This window comes from Mus musculus, chromosome 12, assembly GCF_000001635.26.
Source record: "Mus musculus strain C57BL/6J chromosome 12, GRCm38.p6 C57BL/6J".
In the NCBI taxonomy this organism is placed as follows: domain Eukaryota; kingdom Metazoa; phylum Chordata; class Mammalia; order Rodentia; family Muridae; genus Mus; species Mus musculus.
In genome coordinates this window covers 54,749,426-54,767,772 of record NC_000078.6, presented here as the reverse complement: position 1 = coordinate 54,767,772, position 18,347 = coordinate 54,749,426, and the positions used below count along the sequence as shown (strand labels likewise).

At 41.2% G+C, this 18,347-nt stretch overlaps 1 protein-coding gene across 2 annotated transcripts in view; it reads left to right on the top strand.

The window, feature by feature from the left end:
* Positions 1-18,347, top strand: part of Snx6 (sorting nexin 6) — a 49,411-nt gene that overhangs the window by 27,977 nt on the left and 3,087 nt on the right. For both annotated transcript variants that reach the window (XM_006516253.4, NM_026998.3), the window contains 7 exons: positions 2,094-2,189; positions 4,048-4,153; positions 7,299-7,374; positions 10,698-10,737; positions 13,397-13,483; positions 15,673-15,832; positions 15,906-15,991. In XM_006516253.4, the coding sequence (XP_006516316.1) occupies positions 2,094-2,189; positions 4,048-4,153; positions 7,299-7,374; positions 10,698-10,737; positions 13,397-13,483; positions 15,673-15,832; positions 15,906-15,991 (651 nt within the window). The remainder of the gene's footprint in view (positions 1-2,093; positions 2,190-4,047; positions 4,154-7,298; positions 7,375-10,697; positions 10,738-13,396; positions 13,484-15,672; positions 15,833-15,905; positions 15,992-18,347) is intronic.

Below are 18,347 nucleotides of genomic sequence, written 5' to 3'. Positions count from 1 at the left end.
AGGGCAGTTTAAAGTGCCACATTTTCAGTAGCAAAGTAGAGTTTCAGTAGGCCTTGAGGGGATCAGTTAAATAAAGTTATAAGTTGAACTTCCATAATCTGAAAGCCTGAATTCAAAAACTTTGTTTCTCTGAAGTAGGAGCCAAAGTATTCCAGATTGGCCTCAAACTCTGTGCAGCCCTGGATGGTATGGGGTGCCTGCTCCTCTTTCCCCATCGTGATTGCTGTGATTATAAGCATGTGCTATTGTGACCAGTTTGAATGTGGTGCGGGGGAGATAACCTAGAGACTTAGCCTCTCTGAACTGAGCTACGTCCCTAGCCCCAAACCTTTGTTTTTTGTTTGTTTTTTTTTTTCTATTTTTTTAAGTCTGTATTTCAGTCTAGCCTCAAACTCAGTACTGTCTCTGTTTGCTTACTTTGTTTTAAAATTACAGGCATGTACCAGACTGAAACCCAAACCTTTTATTTTTTTTAAACCATTTTCATACTCAGTAAGTTTCAGGGCCAGTGAGATGCCTCAGAGAAGAAGCTCTGTCCCCTGTGTTCCATATAACCATTTCTCTTAACACCAAGCCCCCAGCTGAGCCCTGGGCCAGATTGTTTGATATTCAAGCATTCTAAATTTTAGTTATATTAATTAATGTAAGGCCAAATGCTTATTTTTGTGGCGTAAGAAGTTTCTTTTGGCCAGGCAATAATCCCAGCACTTGGAAGCAGAGGCAGGTGGATTTCTGTGAGTTCATGTCCAGCCTGGTCTACAGAGTAAGTTTCAGGATAGCCAGGGCTACGCAGAGAAGCTGTCTTGAAAAACAAAACAAAACAACCACAACAACTACATAGAAACTGAGAGAAGTTCCTTTTGTAAATTCAGGGGCTGGATAAGCTAATGGTGATAATCAATTTTGGTGGCTTTAAGTTTATTGTTTGTTTTTTAAGTAAAGTAGGCAAATATGAAAGTAAAATGTTATTTTAAAAGTACTTATAAGCTGGGTGTGGTGGCGCACGCCTTTAATCCCAGCACTCGGGAGGCAGAGGCAGGCAGATTTCTGAGTTCGAGGCCAGCCTGGTCTACAGAGTGAGTACCAGGACAGCCAGAGCTACACAGAGAAACCCTGTCTTGAAAAAAAAAAAAAAAGTACTTATAAGAATAAATAACTGTCGGCTGGAGAGATGGCTCAGCAATTAAGAGCACTGACTGCTCTTCCAGAAGACCTGGGTTTAATTCCCATCACCAGCATGGCATCGCACAACTGCCTATAACTGCAGATCTGGGGGACTAGACACTCTGACACAGGCATACATGCAAGCAAAACACCAATGCATGTGAAATAAAAATAAAAAAGTTTTTTTTAAAAAGTAAATAATTGTAAAAGGGCTAAAGCTGTAACTCAGTTGTAAGTGCTCACCTGGTATGTGACAGCCTGGGTTCTTGAGCTCCCAGCTCTCCTGGCTGGTCTAGAACTCCACACGTAGGGAGTTGAGCAGTTGTCTCCTTAAGTGCTGAGATTAAAGGGGTGCACCATCATATCTGACTCTAGCATTTTTTAAAGAATTTTTAATTATATTTCTTTATTGTATGTGGGTACACTTGTGGAGATCACAGGATGGTTTGTGAGAGGCCTTTCCTTCCACCATGTAGAGTCCAGAATTGAAGGTGTGTGTGAAGACAGATACAGTGTACTCATATAAGATAAATACATACATCTTAGAAAGAAAAAAAGAAAGAAAGAAAGGAAGGAGGGAAGGCAGAAGGAATTTGCCTAATGTATTTTACTGCTGGTAGAGAATCATAACAATGTGGTGTTGTCTACTACATTTCTTTTTTTTTTTCCTAAGATTTATTTATTAGATACAGTGTTCTGCATATATATATATGCCTGTATGCCAGAAAAGGGCGCCAGACCTCAGTACAGATGTTTGTGAGCCACCATGTGGTTGCTGGGAGTTGAACTCAGGCCCTCTGGTTGAGGACTCAGTGTTTTCAACCTCTGAGCCACCTCTCCAGCCCCTACTACATTTCCTATGAATAAAGGAAGTCCTGTATTAAACTTACTGATTTTGTGTTTTTGTTTTTTGTTTTATTGTCTTTCAGTTGAGTGTTCGAGGAAAAAATAAAAAAGAAAAACTCGAGGATTTCTTTAAAAACATGGTTAAGTCAGCAGATGGAGTCATTGTTTCTGGAGTAAAGGTAAAATTTATACTTGATGAGTAGCACTAGGGGAGAATAGACTTTGTTTTGTAGATAGGGTTTTGCTGTATAGCTCTGGTTGGACTGGAATTCACACAGACCCATTTGCCTGTGCCTCTCATATTCTGGGATTAAAGGTGTGTGCCCCTATACCTGGCTGCCCTATGTATTTTATGAATGCTCTGGAGGTCTGACCATGAGTCGGCTGGGTAGAGGAGAGAGATATAAGGGAAAACTGTCTGTGTAGAATGGATATTAAATCCCATGTACCCAGGGCCTTCAGGGTGCAGGACAGACGGCTGTAGGCTGGCCTGCCTCTGAGCACTTGCTCTTGCTTACAAGTATAGGTGCGGATCTGGGTTTGGATTTGGGTAGATAGAAGCTGAGGTTTCCGGAGTGTCTTTGGGTAAAGTGTGATCTTGGGAAAACTGCCTTCTCTGGGTCTGTTTCTCCGTCTTCAAATGAAGTAATATCACATGGTTCATGGAATTGTGGGAAAGATAATCTGGCATCTTTTTCTGTAAATGTTACAATATCAGCAAATACTAAGATAAATAGTGCTTCTAAGCCGGGCGTGGTGGCCTTTAATCCCAGCACTCGGGAGGCAGAGGCAGGCGGATTTCTGAGTTGGAGGCCAGCCTGGTCTACAAAGTGAGTTCCAGGACAGCCAGGGCTACACAGAGAAACCCTGTCTCTAAAACAAACAAATAGTCTATTTCATGTTACTGCCAGCTCTTAAGTCTGCAGGAAAGCTTGTATGAGCTATTTGGCTTTCCCTCTGAACTGGTGTTAACAGTCCAGGTGTTGCCTGCCCTCCCATGTGGACTTAGCCTGCATCCTCTCTGCTGTTGCTGTACATTAACAGTTAACGGATCTTCTTAGCTAGTAAATATACACATCCATTCTACACAGTTCTACACAGTCCATTCCCACTATTAGCTATGATTTTGGTAATCAGGGGACATTTTTGAACATGTATAATATATTCATTTGAGGCTTGTGCTTACGGTCTTCATTATAACCCTACAAGTTAGATGTTTATCCTCATTTTCATGGTTAAGAAAAGTGGTATGTTTGAAGTGATGGTTAAATGGCACTTTCTTTAAAGCAGACTCTTGGTCAGATTCTGTTGCTATAAATGCTAAATTATATAAGTGACTCAAAGAATAGTTGCTAGAAAGCGCTAATAGTGATTTTATTTTTTAATTTAAAACATATATCTAGCCTTATTTCAAGAAGAGATTGGGGGCTGGAGAAATGATTGTTCAGTGTTAATACTACTAACTGTCTTCCAGTGGACCCAGGTTTGATTGCTGGTATCTCCATGGTCATATTCAGTTTCAGGGAATCTACTGCCCTCTTGTTCTCTGTGAGCACTAGGCACACAGGTGGTGCGCAGACATTCATGTAAACAAAACACCAATACATGTGAAAGGAAAACAGATAAATGTTAAAAAAAAAAAAAAGATTGAAAGTGGTGCTTAACTGTATCACTGTTCCCACAGAGCTCATTTGGCTAGGTTTGTCCCAGCAGTTAGTTTGCTAGGCAGCCCCCGAATGACCCGTGAAATGTATAATAGACCAGGAAAAATAGGTTTCTCATTTATAGATGCCAGAACTTCCCCCTTCCTCAAAAGCATTTGTTCACTCCTCCTGCAGTGGTGTTTCAGAGTAAACACACTCTCGCCTTCAGCCATAAACCATGGGCTAAAGTCTGCTAAAGTCTCGCCGTGCCAATGGCGTAAAGCCAGAGTGTTAGAAGGTAGCGCTCCTTTCCTGACTGTAAGTGATGACAAGGTTTCAGATCACAGTAGAGCGAGCATGTGTAAACAGCCACTGCTCTTTCCTCATCCCCCAGGATGTAGACGACTTCTTTGAGCACGAACGAACATTCCTTTTAGAGTATCACAACCGAGTTAAGGATGCATCTGCTAAGTCGGACAGAATGACAAGATCTCACAAAAGTAAGGCTCCTGCGGTAAAACTCTTTTTTTTTTTTTTTTTCAAGATTTGTTTGTTTTGCTGGCCATTGGTGATGCTTGTCTTTAATTCCAGCATTCAGAAGGCAGTCTGCTAGTTCAAGGCCAGCCTGGTCTATATAGTGAGTTGTAGGACATCCAGGGCTCTGCAGAGTCCCTGCCCCAACTGCCCTTCCCCCCTTCCAAAAAAATATGTGTGATTGTGTATGTCTTGGTTATGCATGTGCACCGTGGAGGCCAGAGAGGACCTGGAGTTGGAGGTGGTTGTGAGCCACCTGATACGAGTGCTGGGAACCAAACCCAGGCAGGTCCTCCACAAGACTTCATGTCGCTAGCCTCCAAACTGAGATTGTAACTGAAATAATTGTAAAGTCAACATGTTACTTACGATGTAAAAGTCTGAATATAGGACAGTGATCTATGACATGCAGGCCCCCCTAAGTGTCTTCTTTGGGTCAGAATGCATCCCAAGCTGTTATTGAAATCACTGTGTAACCAAAAATGTCCTTGAGCCTCTGATCTTCCTTTGCTTTGCCTAAACTGAGATTTTAGATATGTGCTGTATCCAGTTTTTATGTGGTGGTGGCCTTAAAGCCCAGTGCTTAGCTGAGCGCTGGTGGCGCACACCTTTAATCCCAGCACTCGGGAGGCAGAGGCAGGCTGATTTCTGAGTTCGATGCCAGCCTGGTCTACAAAGTGGGTTCCAGGACAGCCAGGGCTACACAGAGAAACCCTGTCTCAAAAAAGCAAAAAAACAAACAAACAAACAAAAAACAGTGCTTTGTGAATGGTTAGTAAACACATTCCCAGTTAAACTGCAGGCCTACCCCACACACACACCTGTTTTGATTCAGTCTGGCCTTGAACTGTGAGGCTTCCTGCCTCAACTGTCCCAGAGAACTTTTTAAGGTGTGTCTGTTGGTTTTGTTGGTATGTACTGGTAATCCCATTGCTTGAGGGCCAGCCTGGGCTATGTAGCAAGTGAGATGAGATAGCTCAGTGGGTAAAGAGCTGTACTGTATAAGCACTGTTCAATCCTGGGAACCCTCATAAAGGTGGAAGAAGAGAATCAGCTCCATAAAGTTGTGACATGCCTGTGCCCATGCTCAAAACACACTTTAATAATGTTTAATTTCTTTCTTTTTATTTTTATTATTAATTTTTTAAATATTTACTTATTTATTTTATGTGTATGAGTACACTGAAACTGCCTTCAGACACACCAGAAGAGGGGATTGGATCCCATTACAGTTTTGTTTGTTTGTTTGTTTGTTTGTTTGTTTTTTGAACCACCATGTGGTTGCTGAGAATTGAACTCAGAACTCAGGACCTCTGGAAGAGCAGCCAGTACTCTTAACCGCTGAGCCATCTCTCCAGCCCCTAATAATAAAATTATTATTTTAAAATAATAAGTTTAAATAAATAATGTTTTAAGGAAGAAAAAGAAAAAGGTACGGTGAGGGAATGAATTAAATATTAGTGGGTTGTATTAATTTGGCCAAATAGATGGTAGCTAAAGAGAAATGATCATGAGTGTGTATTCCTAGTTGATAATCACAAAATAAAGTAAAGCAGCTCATGGTAGTGTGCTTATAATCCCAGCACTGTGGAGGCAGAGGCAAGAGGATTGAGTGAGCCTTGAGTCACCTCATAATAAGTTCTGGAATTACAGGTATGCACCGTTACACCTAATTTTTCCAGATTTAATAAACACGTTGAGGCTGGAGAGAGATCAGTGGCCAAGAGCGCTTGCTGTTCTTCAGAGGGCCTGAGTTTGAGTCCCAGAACCCATGTTGGACAACTCAGTCGCCACCTGTAACTAGCTGCAGGGGGTTTGAAGGCCGTCTCTTTTGGCCTCCAAGGAGATGTGCAGTCAAGAACACATACCCTTACACAGATACACATAATTTAAAATGTTTTTAAACTATAAAAATATAGAACCATTCTAATTTAAATAACTAATAGTCAAGTGTTTATCAGTTAATTTTGTGCAGCGTAAGTATAATGTAAGGATTATTGTTTTAAGAGACAGACACCAAAGAAAATACTGCTACTGTATTCCCAGAGATCTAATATGTGGTAATTACTTTGTGCTATGTTCTTGTGTAGCATGTAATTTATATTCCAGACACTTTGTAATATTGAATAACTCATTGACTCCCCCACATAAATTATGGTATGGGTACCATTGTCATCCTCATTTCCATATCCTGCTGCTAACGCAGGGATGCACCCAAACGCATTCCTTTGCTGCTGAACACTCACTATAATCCTCTCTCAGCAAGCGCGCTGCCTGTGGGCAGATCCCTGGAATTGTGCTCAAATTCAGTCCTCTGCCCTGCAGCAGCTGTGAATAAAGGCGCTATCATCTGTGTATGTCCCCTATGTATATCAAGTCTCTTGTTTATAATTCCTACCTATCAGACCTTCTCAGCGACTTTCTTCATTGCTACTATCTATTGTCAGATGATTGTGTCTATTTCTTGGTTGGTCATTCTCCTTTTCAGTCTTTCTACTTTTAGACTGTAGCTAGCAGGCTTTTCTGGAGGGGTTGAAAACTTAAAATCTTTTTTATATTGATTTTTGCCACCTTTTGGCTTGAATACTTGGTGGTATTTATTGCCCAAAGCCAGACTCTGGTGGTTTCTAAGACCTTGACCTCCAGAATGCCTCCAGTTTTCCTTTCTTCACTTCCTCTGCTCCCCTTTGTTTCCAGCTGTACTGAGTCACACCCACTCTCTGGGTGTGCTGATCTCTGTTGCTGTGGCCCTTCTCCATGTAGTTCCCTTTAGTCAGGGTGTGCTCTCTCTGCCTGGGAAAGACTTGCTCATCCCACACACAGGAGTTCATTCTGTAGTTTCCACCATGTCCCCAGCTTAGGTGGCGTTTTACATATGTGTGTATTATATGATATATGCATGTATGTGTGCATGTATACACTTCTGTTCCCATCCATCCTAAAGTGGTTCAAATGGCCAGTGTTGTCCGCCACACTGCATTACAGTTGCTTGTTCCTTTACTGGGTGTCTTAGATTACATTTTGCAGATAGGAGATCAGTAAGTAGTTTTAAATCAATAGGTTAATATATTATTAAAACTTGCTTTTTAATTTTTAAAACTTTCTCCATAGGTGCTGCTGATGATTACAATAGAATTGGGTCTTCATTGTATGCTTTAGGAACTCAGGACTCTACAGATATATGCAAGTAAGCATTATAGTTAAGAACGCTAATATAAGTAAAACAGGACTCTACAGATGTATGCAAGTAAGCATTAGAGTTAAGAACGCTAATATAAGTAAAACAGGCGAAGGGCTTTGCTGGCAGCAAAGGAAATAGTACTTGTAATTTTCATAGGCATTTTAGGATATTTTTATCAACGCATTTTTTTATAAACTAGATTTTTATTATTATAAAATACTTGGTTTCTTTTTTTGTCTTCTCATTTTCTAATTATTATTTTAAAATGTTCAACACTTCAGGCTAGGCATGGTAGTACATCCTTTAATCCCAGCACCTAGGAAACAAAGGCAGGCAGATATCTGTGAGTATGAGGCTAGCATGGTCTACATAGTTAGTTCTAGGCCATCTCTGTCTACAAACCCCATAGATAGATAGATAGATAGATAGATAGATAGATAGATAGATAGATAGATAGATAGATAGATAGAACCTCTTGATAGACAGACAGAGAGACAGGCAGACATTGGACACTTCACATATTTGCTATATATTTCATTTGAAGTCAGGGTGAACTTTTTTTATAATGCCTTAGTTACCTTTTCCCCCCTCCAGTGGTGGGGCCAACCCTTAAAGTGTTAAACAGTTAATGTAGCCTACCACTGAGCGACACTGTGCCCCACCCCGCAGCCCCATTCCCTTCTCAACACTTGGTCTTAGGCAGCCCATGCAGGCGTCAGTCTTACTACGTGGCTGAGAATGACTTTTGATTCGGGATTTTCCTGCTTCTGCTACCTGAGTGCTGGCTGCTGGGATTTACAGGCATGCGCTACCATTCCTGTCACTGACATTGAGATTTAAACAATTGATTTTTACATGTATTTATTTTGTGTATGTATGTGTGATGGGGATATATATCACATCGTGCAATTGAGACTGGATTAAGTTTGGTAAACACGGCACTTTGTCTCAAAAATGAAACGGGGGAGCAGATGTGGTACACATCTCATCCTGGTGCCTGAGCTGAGGCAGGACAGTTGTGAATTCTAGGCTAGCCTGGACTACATAGTAAGACCTGCCTCATAAAACCAAGAAAGAAGGGGGAAAAATACATCTTGGAACTGGAGAAATGGCTCAGTTTGGTTCCCAGCATCTATGTTGGTGGCTTACAGCTACCTGTAATTTCAGTTCCAGGAGATCCAACACTTTCTCCTGCACATATATAGAATACTCACAACATATCTACATTAAAATTTAAATTTTTAGGGGGCTGTAAGATGGCTCAGCAGTTAAGAGCATTGGCTGCTCTTCCAGAGGTCCTGAGTTCAATTTTCAGCAACCACATGGTAGCTCACAACCATCTATAAGGGGAATCTGGTGCCCTCTTCTGGCCTGTAGGTATATATGCAGCAGAGCACTAATACATTAAATAAATTTTAAAAAATTAAAATTATATATATTTCCATGCAGGCAAAACACTCATACACATAAAAATAAGTAATTTAAGTTATACATATATATATTCTTTGTATATTCTATATACATACGTTTTGTTTCTTTCCATTTGTATGTATGCGTGTGAGTGTATGACAACTGTGTGTTAGTGCCCTCAGAGGACAAGGAGTGTATCAGATCCCCTAGAGCTGCAGTCAGGTAATTGGGAGTCACTGGCTGCATGGTGCTGTGAACAGAACTCGGGTAGCAAGGGCTCTTAACTGCTGAGCCATCTACTACAGGCCCCTCCATTCCAACCCTCTTCTTGTTGCCATAGATTCTTACTGTGTAACTGCTGGTCCCTTAACTCACAGACATCTGCCTGCCTCCGCCTCCCAAACTGGGATTTAAGGGTTAAACCACCACACCCAGCCTGGAGTATTAAAAAAATTGATATTTAGACTTGCCACACTGTCTATTTGAAAATAAATTCTGAGATAGAAATTGATTATTTATTTTTTGCTTTCAGAACAAAGCTGCTATATCTAGAAGTGTTTAAACTGGGGCTGTAGTTTGGTAGTAGAGCCCTTGCCTAGAGTACATGAGGCCCTGGGCTCAATTTTCGTAAGTGCCAAAAATAAAGAACCAAACAATTTTTAAAAATTATTTACAGGCTGGAGAGATGGCTCAGCGGGTAAGAGCACTGACTGTTCTTCCAAAGGTCCTGAGTTCAAATCCCAGCAACCACTGAAGACAGAAAAGAAAAAAAAAGAAAAGAAAATTTTTAAAAGAAAGAAATCTTTTAAAATTTTTTACTTATTTTATGTATGTGAGTACACTGTAGCTGTCCTCAGACACACCAGAAGAGGGCGTTGGATTCCATTATAGATGGTTGTGAGCCACCATGTGTTTGCTAGGAACTGAACTCAGGACTTTTGGAAGAACAGTCAATGCTCTTGACCGCTGAGCCATCTCTCCAGCCCCAGAACCAAACAATATTATCAGAGGATTCTAAAAACTGTCCTGACTTCAGTGTTTTCCTTTTTTCTTTTTTTTAATATTTATTTATTTATTTTATGTTTTGTGAGTACACTGTAGCTGAACAGATGGTTATGAACCTTCATGTGGTTGTTGGGAATTGAGTTTTAGGACCTCTGCTGGCTCTGGTCAACCCCATTCACTTAAGCCCAAAGATTTATTTATTATTATAAGATAATAAAGTTATTATTATATAGATAAGTACACTGTAGCTGATTTCAGATGCACCAGAAGAGGGTATCAGATCTCATTATGAATGGTTGTGAACCACCATGTGGTTGCTGGGATTTGAACTCAGGACCTTTGGGAGAGCAGTCAGTGTTCTTAAGGGCTGAGCCATCTTGCTAGCCCCAATGTTTTCCTTTAATTGCTTGCTTTTTTTAAAAAAAAATGTCTTAACCTTTTTTTTTGTTTGTTTGTTTGTTTTTGGAAACAGTGTCTCACTGTATCTCTATAGACCTTTGTAGACCTATACAAAGGAATTCACAGAAATCCACCTGCCTCTGCCTCTGCCTCCTGAGTGCTGGGATTAAAGGTGTGCACCACCACACTTGGCTGTCTATTTGAGAGACACACACTTCTATGTGTGCATAAATGTAGCAATCAGAGAACAACTTGGAGTTTTTAATCTCCTTAGCAACATATAGATTCTAGGGAATCAAGATAATACTATTCTGGGGTTTTAAATAAGCAGTTTATTGTTATAAGTGCAGAGAGTATTTTTTTTACTGTTGAAGTCTTCAGTTAACAAGACCATCAGATGTTTTATGTGATGAAACAAAAATGTCCTTTATTAATATGGTTTGGAGTCATTATCTCTAAACAAAGTGAAAAATTAATCAGATGATGCTTCTGATGAACGTATTTTTCCCTTGCAGGTTTTTCCTCAAAGTTTCAGAGCTGTTTGATAAAACAAGAGTAAGTTCTAAGCTTGTGAGAGCTGCTGCATAGACTGTGCTTGTTGGAACATTAAGCTGCATTGTAAAACTCATGTTGTACCGCACTGTGAAACAGTGAGGCAGAAGAGAGGCCTCACACTTCTCAGACTTCCACGCATGCATCAATGCATGGTGGCAACTAAAAATAAAAAATAAAAATTGTTCAAAATATCAGCTGTGGTGACATGTCAACATCTAGTATGTGGGGTCCTAAGGGTAGAGCCGCATTAACAGGACACAGTAGGTACAGAGCCAAGTCAGCCAATGCACACTTTATTCAAGGCTTCAGCTTCTTTTTTTTTTTTTTTTTTTGGTTTTTCGAGACAGGGTTTCTCTGTATAGCCCTGGCTGTCCTGGAACTCACTTTGCAGACCAGGCTGGCCTCGAACTCAGAAATCCGTCTGCCTCTGCCTCCCAAGTGCTGGGATTAAAAGTGTGCACCACCACACCCGGTGGTGTGCTTCTTTTAAAGCACACGGTGGCTCAGCTTCTTTTAAAGGTAAAACAGAATAAAGACTTGGCACAGTTTGCAGTTCTTACCAGCTGCTGTTTCCCTAGCAATAGCTTATCTTGGTTCAAAGTGACCCGAACTTCTGTGCAGACTGAGAAATCCGTCTGCAGTCCAACTCTTAGATGTGCTGCTTCTTATAATTAACAAAATTGCTTTCTCATGAGAAAAGATCAGCCCGGGCGGTTGTAGCGCATGCCTTTGATCCCAGCACTTGGTAGGCAGAGGCAGTCGAATTCTCTTGACCTTCTGACCACATGCCGTTCCATTTACCACATTTTGTTCTCGTTTGAATAACTTTTAGCATTCAGGATGCTCTGAGCTTGCTCATACTTGGTGTGGTTTTTGTTACCTGTGTTTTACCTACTTGGTGAGTGTGCCTGTAAGAAATAAACAGGCAGACAATTTTAACAGTAATTTTAAATACATATTTTTGAGTCAGGGTCTAGCCCAGGCTAGCCTTGAACTCTGTGTAGCTGAGGATAACCTTAGAATACTGATCATCCTGTCTCTACCTCTCAAGTGCTGGGATTACATGTGTGTACCGCCACACCTGACCTCATTTCCGACGTATAGGAAGTTATCTAGAGTAGTGAGGATAGTAAAGCATGGAGTAGTAGAAAATGTCACACACACATCACCAAGGCTCCCTGAAAACCATCATCTCTGTGTTGCTTTTTACTTTATTTTATTTTCTGTGTTCTTTTATTCCAGATATTCGTGTTTATCTTTATTTTCATCTTGATTTTCTTTTTAAAGTTGAATTATTTTTTAATATAGCCAATACTGAAATGAAAAAAATTTAAAAAAGGAAAAGCCAGGTAGTGGTGGTGCATACCTTTAGTCCCACCACTTGGGAGGCAGAGACTGTAAATTCAAGGTCATCCTGGTTTACAGAGAGAATTCTAGAGCAGCCAGGGCTACACAGAGAAACCCTGTCTCAAAGAAACAAAAAATATAGCAGTAATATTGTTTTTCTCAATGCCACCAAATACAGATTTCTCCACTTAAACTTTGTAAGTAATTAAGTGACTTTTTGTGGTTAACTTAAGTCAGGAGACACATTAGATTCTTTATTGTGTTTAGCATATAAAACATCTCTTTGGACAGATGTGTTGGTGTACATGTTTAATCCCAGCGCTCAGGAATTAGAGGTAGTTGAATCTCTGAGTTCAAGGTCGGCCAGGTCTGCACATTGAAATACTCACTATCTCAGAAAATAAACCAGCAACATCTCTAAGCTGGGTCTGATGGTGCCTTACTTAATTCCAACACAAGAGCAGCAGTGGCAGGGTCCTAAGTTTAAGGGCTTCCCAGGTTTGTGAGTGAGACCCTGTCTCAGTGGAAGGGGCGTTTGAAGGGATGGAGGGAGAATGAACTGAGAGGAAGCTGGTAAGATGACTTAGCAAGCAAATGCTTTCCAAAATTCCTGAAACCAATGTAAAGTTGAAAGCAAGGAACCAATTTGCAAAAGTTGTTCTCTGACCTCCATACATGTCAAAGTGTGTACACTCACATACACCTATGTACATTAATAATAATTTTTTAAAACCACCCCCTCCAAATTACATGAGCCAGATGTAATGGGCATGCCTGTAATCTCAGCACTTGGAGGCTGGGGCAGCGACTCATGAGTTCAGGCCATCCTGGGCTACTTAGTGAGACACTTTCTCAAAAACATACCTTTATCATCATCTCTTTTTTTTGGAGGAGGACAGCTTTTGGAGACTCTGTAGTCCTGACTCTCCTGGAACTGATCTGAAGACCAGACTGGCCTCGAGCTCAGAGTGCTGGGATTAAAGGTGTTAGCCATCACTGCCACCACCTACCTTTCCATCTCATCTCAAAAAGCCTCATCTATTGATGAGCACCTACCAGTGCCATTGCAGTAGATTCTATAATGGTGAAGCTAAAAATGGTAGGAAAACCAGTTTTCAAATGTAGAAATTCATTAATGTTATTCCATAAACTTGTTATTTATTATTCCACAAATTCATTAGTGTTACTGTTCATTTCATGTTAGAATTACAAAAGTCACCCTGAAAAAGCAGAATGGGGTCTGTAGTTCTTCAGTGTTTTTACTTAAAATAGAATGTAGCAGGTGATCTAATATACAGGTCCCCTTTTTCAGAAAATAGAAGCTCGGGTGTCTGCTGACGAGGACCTCAAGCTCTCTGACCTATTAAAGTACTACTTGCGGGAGTCTCAAGCAGCTAAGGTAACTGCTGTCATTTCTTCAGATACGATTGGATGGAAAAGTGTGAAGAGTTGGCTTATGGGGACACTGATTTTATTTTCACGCTGTGCAGTGCTCTGTGATGGATAGGATCCTACCACTTGGTAGGGTGGACAGGAGAAATGAATGTGAGGCTATCTTGGCTTTGTAGTAAGACTTTGTCTCAAAAGATAAATAAATGCTGTATGAAAGTAACTTTCCTGGAGCAAGACATCTTTAATCCCAGCACTCTGGAGGCAGAGGCAGGTAGATCTCTGACTTGGAGGCCAGCTTGGTGTATAAGTTCCAGGACAGCCTGGGCTACACAGCAAAATCCTGTCAAAATGAATGAATGAATGAATGAATGAAGTGCTCAAATAAGATTCATGTACATGAGCACACTGTAGCTGTACAGATGGTTGTGAGCCTTCATGTGGTTGTTGGAGATTGAATTTAGGACCTCTGCTCACTCCAGCCTAAAGATCTATTTATTATAAATAAGTACACTGTAGCTGTCTTCAGACGCACTAGAAGAGGGCGTCAGATCTCTTAACGGGTGGTTGTGAGCCACCATGCGGTTGCTGGGAACTGAACTCAGGACCTTTCAGAACAGTCAGTGCTCTTACCCACTGAGGCATCTCGCCAGCCCTACCTACTTACTAGGTTCTGATTTGGTCTAAATAAGTCTCTGGCTGACTTGAGAATACGATTAAATAGAAGTGCCTTGTATTTTAAGGGAACTCACACATTTCCTGCTGTATATAAAAGACTTAATTACCAAACAACAAAGACTTAGAAAAACAAAATCTAAATATTTTAAGACAGATGCAGGAAAGTACTGAGAATACCCTAATTTTCAAAGCAGTTGTAGTTTGTGAGCTTGCATGGTTTGGGGTGGGTGTTTGCTGGAATTGAAGATGTGCCCCCCCACCCCCCACCCCCAGCAGGCTTGAACATGGTTCTTGCATTTGTTCTACTACTTAGCATTGTCCGCAGCCTGGTTCTTCACTTCTGAAGGCTTTGTTAAAAATGTGGTTGAAATGGGTAACTTTTTTGACATGGCTTTAAAGGTAAATCTGACTGCTGCTCACCTCAGCAGCACATGTATTAAATTGGAATGTGTAAAGAAGATTAGTGCAGCCAACCCCTGTGTAAAAATGATTGCAAATTTTTAAATACTTTCGGGGAGTTGAGGTGGAGTGGTCTCACCGTAAGGCCTTGGCTGGCCTCCAGCTCACAGAGCTCTACCTGCCTTTGCTGCCTCAGATTAAAGTCACAAATCACACCCAGCTCAGTATTTTCTAAGCCCATCTGAGGAGCAGCATTTACCTTTTAATAAACATAGTGGAAAGGAAGAAATCAGCTAGGTATGGTAGCCCTTGCCTTTAATCCCAGCACTGGGAAGGCAGAGGCAGCTGTATCTCTTTGAATGCCAGGCCAGCTAGGGTTACATAGTGAAACATTCTGTCTCAAAGAAAGAAGGGGGGTTTGGGTGGGGTTTCAAATCGGGTCTACTGTTGGCATGCCTGTAGTCAGCCCTTGGGAAGTGAAGACTGGAGATCAGGAGTTCTAAGTCATCTTCAGTTTGTAGTGAGTTTGCAGCCATCCTGGACTACTTGGGACCCTGTCCAAAATAAGTAAAATCATGGAGACCAAAAATTAATAGTGAGTGGGTTTTCTGATTGGTGAATAGTGTCTAAAATTGGTTCAGATAGTTAGTCAGCTCTGTGCACATAGTATAAGCCCCGAGCTATATATTTGAAATGGGTGAGTTGTAAAGTATGTGAATTCTATTTCAATTAAGCTATTGTTTATTAATAACATTTAGGGGCTTGGAGCATAGTTAGTGAGTAAGCGTGAGCTCTGGCTCAAGCCCAAAACAAAGTATCTAGAAGTTCCCCTTGTGGGCCGGTGAGATGGCTCAGCAGTTAAGAGCACTGACTGCTCTTCTGATGGTCCTGAGTTCAAATCCCAGCAACCACTTGGTGGCTCACAACCACCTGTAATAGGATCTGATGCCTTCTTCTGATGCATCTGAAGACAACTACAGTGTACTTAGATATAATAATAAATAAATCTTTTAAAAAAGAAGAAGAAGAAGTTCCCTGTGTGTGAGTGTCATTGCTGCTGCTGATGGTGTTGCATCTAACTGGTAAGGGCTCAGCACACACTGTGAGTGTTCTGTCTTGCAGGACCTCCTCTATAGAAGGTCTAGGTCGCTGGTAGACTATGAAAATGCCAATAAAGCACTGGACAAGGCAAGAGCGAAAAACAAAGATGTTCTACAGGCTGAAACTTCCCAACAGTTGTGCTGTCAGAAGTTTGAAAAAATATCTGAATCTGCAAAACAAGGTACTGAAGACCTCCTTTGGGCTCAGCACGTGCTTTATAGTGGCCGTTCTAATTGTTTTATTTTTGTTTGCAGAACTGATAGATTTTAAGACAAGAAGAGTTGCTGCATTCAGAAAAAATTTAGTGGAACTTGCAGAACTAGAACTGAAGCATGCAAAGGTAGTGTCATTAAATATTTAATCATGGGGGCTGGAGAGATGGCTTAGTGGTTAAGAGCACTGACTGCTCTTCCAGAGGTCCTGAGTTCAGTTTCCAGCAACCACATGGTGGCTCACAACCATCTGTAATGGGATCTGATGCCCTCTTCTGGTGTGTCCGAAGACAGTGACAGTGTACTCACATACATAAAATAAATCTTAAAAGACTATTTAATTATGTAATTTTAAATTGAGTCAGTTATAAAATAGATGCTAATCCTTTGATCAACCTCCTACAGGAGATTGGCACAATTGCCCTTGGATTATTTGGATGTTTTCTTTACACTTTTGTGTGTGTGTGCACATGTTTACATGTATGTATGTGTGGAAGTCAAAGGACACCTCTTGGGTTTGCTTCTCCTTTGTATAAGTTTCCAGATAAACTGAGGTTTAGGCAGTAAGGGCTCATACTTGATTAGCCCTCTCATCGGTCCTTATTTGAGGTTTTGTTGTTTTCAGTACTAAAACTGTACCTAGGATTCTGTGCATGCCAGCCAGCATTCTGTCACTGAGCTACATTCCTGTGCTGACAGCATGGGAATAAGGCTGTCTGTCTGTCTGTCTGTTGTTGTTATTGTTGAGGCAGCTTCTTTTTTTTTTGGTTTTTTGGTTTTTTGAGACAGGGTTTCTCTGTATAGCCCTGGCTGTCCTAGAACTCACTTTGTAGACCAGGCTGGCCTCGAACTCAGAAATCCGCCTGTCTCTGCCTCCCGAGTGCTGGGATTAAAGGCGTGCACCACCACGCCCGGCTAGAGGCAGCTTCTTAACTCTACAGGTTTGGTTAGAGCTCACTAGGTAGACCAGGCTGGCCTTAAACTCAGTGATCTTCCTGCCTCAACCTCTACTTGGGACGTTGTACTTTAACCTACCCACATGCTGAGACACACACACACAAACTGGTGTTTGCCAGTAGTGGTAATGCATACCTGTAGGATACACTGGAAGAGGCAGAGGTAGGGTCACAAGTTCAAGGCTAGCCTGGGTTACATCTTTGGTGCTGGAGAGATGCCACAGCAGTTACAAGCAGCACCTGAGTCAGGTGGCTCATAACCATCCTAGCTCCATGTTCAGGAGACAGAACATCCTTTTGTGGTCTCCGTAAACACCTGAATATATGTGGGATACACATACAAATAAAAACATATCTTTTTTTTCCATTTTTTATTAGATATTTAGCTCATTTACATTTCCAATGCTATACCAAAAGTCCCCCATACCCATCCACCCCCACTCCCCTACCCACCCACTCCCCCTTTTTGGCCCTGGCGCTCCCCTGTACTGGGGCATATAAAGTTTGCATGCCCAATGGGCCTCTCTTTCCAGTGATGGCCGACTAGGCCATCTTTTGATACAAAACATATCTTTTTTAAAAAGATACGTCTCAGCCAGGCGTGGTGGCGCACGCCTTTAATCCCAGCACTCGAGAGGCAGAGGCAGGTGGATTTCTGAGTTTGAGGCCAGCCTGGTCTACAGAGTGAGTTCCAGGACAGCCAGGGCTACACAGAGAAACCCTGTCTCAAAAAACAAAAAAACAAAACAAAACAAAACAAAAAAAAAGTCTCAGAAAAAAAATGAAAGCAATCAATATTCTATCCAGTGGGTGAATGGATGAATTGTAGCATATTAATACATAGGCTATTATTCTATGATAAGCATAAAAAGAAATAAAGTCCTAATAGAGCATGGAAGATTTTTCATTTTTTGCTATTTCTCTTGAGACAGGGATTTTGTATAGCCTTGGCTATTCTGGAACTTGCTTTATAGAACAGGCTGACTTTGAACTCACAGAGATCTACCTGTCTCTACCTCCAGAGCAATGGGATTAAAGATGTGCCACCGCCACTCAGCAAGATAATTTTTTAAAATTATTTTTATTTCATTGCCTGCGTGTATGTCTGTGAGGGTGTTGGATCCCCTGGAACTGGAGTTACAGACAGTTGTGAACTGCCATACTGGGAATTAAACCCAGGCTCTCTGGAAAAACAGGCAGTGCTTTTTAACCATTGAGCATCCATCTCTCCAGCCCCACATCCTTATGTTTTAAAACCCATCAGTGTGTGATGGAGAAAGAGCTCATTAGGCTAAGAGCTAAGTTTTTGTAGAGGGGATGGAGATGGGTTTCACCCCCAGCACCCACATGTGGTTTGTAACTCCAGTTCTAGGGAATAACAGGTCCTCTACAGGAACCAGGCATGCATGGAGTGTACATACATGCATACATACATGCATACATACAGGCATATATACATACATACATGCATGCATACAAAAGCTCATATACATAAAATAAATCTGAGATTTTTGTTTAATCCATGAAT